The 4983-nt window shown below is 37.4% G+C and overlaps 1 protein-coding gene across 1 annotated transcript in view; it reads left to right on the forward strand.

The window, feature by feature from the left end:
- The first annotated feature begins 3741 nt into the window (after positions 1 to 3741).
- Hepacam2 (HEPACAM family member 2) overlaps positions 3742 to 4983 on the forward strand; it is a 51521-nt gene continuing 50279 nt past the window's right edge. Inside the window, exon 1 of the mRNA XM_004646255.2 lies at positions 3742 to 3854. Coding sequence (XP_004646312.2) covers positions 3776 to 3854 — 79 coding nt within the window. The 5' untranslated portion in view covers positions 3742 to 3775. The remainder of the gene's footprint in view (positions 3855 to 4983) is intronic.

Below are 4983 nucleotides of genomic sequence, written 5' to 3' on the forward strand. Positions count from 1 at the left end.
GAGTTTAGAAAATTATTAAGAAAACTAGAACTGTTTGTAAAAGTGTGAGAAAGGTTTATAAGAGTGTGGGAAGGGTTTATAAAGTCTTAAAATATATACCAATACTAAAGCAAATATAACATTGCTACTTTGCTGCTTTTCACTTCTAACGGGGGTGCCTGGAATGTAACCTCCAGGATAAGGGAGGGACCACAGTATAAGGTGTATAATCCACACATTCCGCTAGAGCTTGATCCAGATCTAGAACTAGATTCAGCCCCAAAATTTTCTTCCTCATATACTTAACTACACAAAAAGTGATCAAAAAAGGGTTTTTTTTTTGTCTGTTTGTTGTAATCATGTCTGACTATGCTTCCTGAGTAATTAGAACAGCTGCTAAAGGCAAAGCAGTGACATGGTCAGGTGCTCATAAGGGAAGACACTGCTACATTTCAACTAGCGACCACAGAAGATAGAGCTAGGATTACGAAAGGCAGCATCACACATGGACATGAATGCTAGCACGTACACAGGCCTATGTGATAGCCTCCTCTAGTAGCCAGCCCTCTCTGTAAACTGTAATCCTTTCTAGGGTCTGTCTCATTACACTAAGAAAAACAGGGCTGGCCAGATAGCTCAGTGGACTAAAGGATCTACTTAGGCAGACACAGGGACCAGGGCTCAATCCCCTGCATGCCATGTCGGCCCCGCCCCCAGGGCATGCTGAGCTGGCAATTGAGACTGGGCATGGTGGCACGTGCCTGTAATCCCAGGGCTTGGGAGGCTGATAACAGGAGGATCACTATGAGTACTATCTGTGTAGTGAGACCCTGGAGACCCTGTGCTACCTACATAATAAATATATAAACAAATAAATACAAAAAATAAGAAAAACATTTTCCCTTGTTCTTTCATAGACTCGACTGTTCTTCATCGACTTTCACATTTCACAACCTCCCTCCCCACTGTTCTTGCCATTTCAAAATACTCGGTGAATGCGAATGGAAGACAATATGTGTTTGAAATTTCTTGTGGCTATATAAAGCAAGACTAACCTTACAGTTTAAAACTAGACTGTAAACTTAGTCTAACCTTAAAGGTAACAAAAAGCCCTAGTCTCCCAACACACACACACACACACACACACACACACACACCCTGCACAAGACTGTGTGTCTATTCATACACAAGTGCAAACACACACGCTATCCCAGTGGCTCCTTGCATTGTTTGCAGTTTGGTCACCATGGGTATAGATTGTTTCAGGTTAATCAGTCACCTCATTTTAAAGGCAAATATAACTAAGATAAGTAAACGGTAGACCATAAGCCCTTTTATCCTGATCAGTATGATAGACCAGAGCTTCCCGAGTGGGTTGTAAGTGCGATATTGGTGGTAAATTTCTTATAATGATAGAACTTCCAAATAGTTTTAAGAATTATGTAAAAATATTTGGAGTTAAAATTGAACGTGGCTTATATAACTTCCTGTGTAAATATCCTGAATTCAGAAATTTCTCCGGAAGGTAAGGATTTACTTGTACCGAACTACCACTAGAGGGCGACTTGTCGCGATTACACCACTTGGCACTTTTCTTAAGATGTCCCATAGACGTTGTGAACTTTTTACTCTATGCCATGGCAGGCAGATATCACAAGTTTAGTTCAGCCTGCTCTTGGATTTATTTATACAATGTCCACTATCATTTAGTGTCGTAGGACAATTCAGACACCAAAAGAAATGGGAAAATACCATTCTAAAAAAAGTCTTAATTTGAGTACATTTAACATTAGGGAAAATGCACAACACTGTATTTCTCTCATTTTGCCAAGGACCTAAAAAACTTCATAATGAGCCATCACTTAGTCGGAAAACAATAGAAAGGGGTTCTCTGAAAACAGAAATTGGAGATCAATATTGAATTCTATGGTGTCAGGAGAACTGTGATACCAGTGCAATTAATATATTAAAATCCAAATTGTATTTTATGCAACCCAACTTTTGTTTTGGTACTAGGAATCGAACTCAGGACCTTGTGCTTGCCAGGCAGGCTCTATACCTGCTGAGCTATATCCCTGACCTCCAACTTTTAAAGTTATATGTATTTCTTGACTATCACCTAAGAATCAGAAGGCATAGGCCAAAGAGCATTTGAAGTTTGGGTTGGGGTGAACATCTTGACAGAAATGCTGGAGAAGCACTATGCTTCGATTCTAAAGGTCCACAGCTTTGGTTTTTCTCTGTATTTGAGGAATTCAGGGGTAAAATGAACATCTCGACAAATAAATTGCAGTTGAGCAATAAGAACTCCAGCCGATCTAGGTATAAGCTCTGGAGACACAACAGAGAATGCTGTCGTGCAGTTAAATTGCCTGCAGTTGAGGGAGTGCTCACCATGTTTCTGAAGTTTGATCATCAAACGATCTCCACACAGGACTCAAATTTGTCAGTAGCCACTTTCTTTGCCTGTGGAAAGCTTTTTGAGCAAGTTGAATTTCAGAATAACTATCATGCTTTTTAACTTTTAGTTACCCCAGAGCAATGCTTTTCCTTCCCTGCCCATCATGGAACTTCTGTGAGGCCTTACTGCTAAAATTGAGCTGTGCAAGGAATTTCACTTCATTTCATGTGCGTTTGGTAATATACTTTCAATTTAATATGGTGAAAGCCTTCTTGAAAATATGATTAGAATTTTTTTTTAGTGATGTATACTTTGTTGTTTATTTTATTTTATTTTTTATTTTTGGCAGAACCAGGGATTGGACTCAGGCCCTTGCGCTTTCCAGGCAGGCACTTATTCTACTGAGCTACCTCCCCAGCATGCTTCTTGAAAATAGAATTGATGGGGCCAGGGAGATGGCTCAGTGGAATAAGCACTTCCCTGGCAAGCACAAGAGCCTGAGTTCAATCCCTGGTTCTGCAAAAAAAAAAAAAAAAAAAAAAGTAGAATTGAACTTACAACTTAGCAAATTAAGCAGAAGTGCTCAGGCTTCCTGCTGCCCCAACAGTGGCCAGGCCAGACCACCGGGCCAGTACGCCACAGTATGGGCAAGCTCTTTTCTGCATCACTGGTTTGCTTCCTCTCGCTGCAAGCTGTGAAATTTGGCCTCAGATAATATCTGCTGGCACAGGCGTTTTTGTTATCATTATGCATGATGCAAGCTTCAGCTCCACTTGGAAACACACCTGTGATCTACTTCTAAAAACAAGATCAATCTGTAAGATTCAGTAAAACCATAGAAGTCATTTGTAATAAGAAATAGTACATAGAAAACAATGCATTTTAAAGATCTCTGTTGTCCTTCTGGCATTTTCGGTACAACCTTTACATGTTAATTTGTGATATCATGAAGATTAATAACTGCTTAGTAGATACATGAGCTATTTCAGTTTTCATAGAAAATGTCTAAAGTTTTATAATAATAACATAATTTTGCCTAAGAGGAATATTTGGTTTTGTTTATTATGAAAGCATACTATTTTTTCAATAAAGTCATCCAAAAGGATGTTTTTCCTCTTGTGATTAGTAATAACAAAGAATAATTTATAAAACATACTGACAGTTCCTGATAAGCGCTAAGAAGCCATACTGAAAGTCATAAGCCTGTATTCTTACAAAGCACATAACAGGTGTCCCCACTCCCTGTGTCCTTTGTATACACATCATTCTGTATTCAAATCACAGAAGCAGAAGGCAGGATAGAGTCTGTTACCTCACTGCTAATTTCCCTGGCAAATAAACCAGCAGATGCTGGTCCATGAAGCAACTCAGCCCTGAGAGTAGGGCACTGCCTGCATGGGACACCATGTTCTCATGGAGCCCCACGGCAGCCCTGCTGGGATCTTGCAGTGTGAAATATACCTCCTGCTCTTAGGTAAGGCCCGGATGTGTTGTACTTCAGGTGCTTGACTTCTGCTTTTGTTTTGTTTTGTTTTTAGTTGTGGGAATAAGGCAAATGTTTCTGGTAAGCTGTGGCTTTTTCTCAGAAAATTGAAGAACAAGTGAAAATCATGTAACAACGTGATGTTCTCGTGATAAATTAAGAAAACGTAGCAGAAACCAGGTTCAACAAATAGAGGGCCATTGTTTTCTGGAGACAATAGTTATTGCTACCAGTACTCACTAAACAACTTAACACTTCAGGAAAATAGAATGGATTTCTCTTTTTTTTCCCCATAGAGTTTACATACAGGTTCAATAGCTTTAATGCATTTATTTTGCCAAATTCAAGTAGGCTATGGAATTGTTAATACTCAGAATGAAACTCAATTTATGGGAGTGGTTTTCTTTTAATTAAATATATTTCTTTAAAGATACAGTTAAAAGCTATTGTAATATTTTTAAATTACTACTACACTGTAAAATATGGAAAATGATGGTCTTAAACTAACAAAAGAGGTAAGTTAGAAAGGATTTTTTTCTCTAATGTCTTTTGCTTTTCTTTGCCCAGTGTCTAATCCTATTAAATTTTTTGTAGCTTAATTTGTTCTCATTCTCCTCTTTCTCCTTATAGTTTAAAGGACTCTTTCTTTAATATTTCCATGGTTTTTATCCACCAAGATATTGTATTTACCAGATGTTCTCTTTTCCATTCTATTATGGATTCAAAAGGTCAAGTTAGTTTTTTTTGTTTTGTTTACATTCAACAGATGGAAATTTTTAAAAAAAGGATTTGTTCCTTAAATTAACGGACAAATTCAGCTACATACGCAATTTCCATTTCAGGTTTTCTTATTTATGTAAAGCCTAACTTCCACTAATCTATTTTATTGCATTTATCATTACAAATGTACTTTTTACTCAAGTTTATATCAGTTATATATCTCTTATATATGAAATGTACAATCTACAAATTTTTAAAGTGTTTGAGTTTCCCATAGTTGTGGTTGCTTCAGTTATTACAGTACTTGTTATCTAATGTAAGCCTATGATAGATTTTCATTTTTTGAAATTTTTGAAAAATTTGTCTATCACCATATTTTGTCATTTTTCTTTCTTTTTTT

The sequence above is a fragment of the Octodon degus genome, unplaced genomic scaffold, assembly GCF_000260255.1.
Source record: "Octodon degus isolate 3935 unplaced genomic scaffold, OctDeg1.0 scaffold00262, whole genome shotgun sequence".
NCBI lineage: Eukaryota > Metazoa > Chordata > Mammalia > Rodentia > Octodontidae > Octodon > Octodon degus.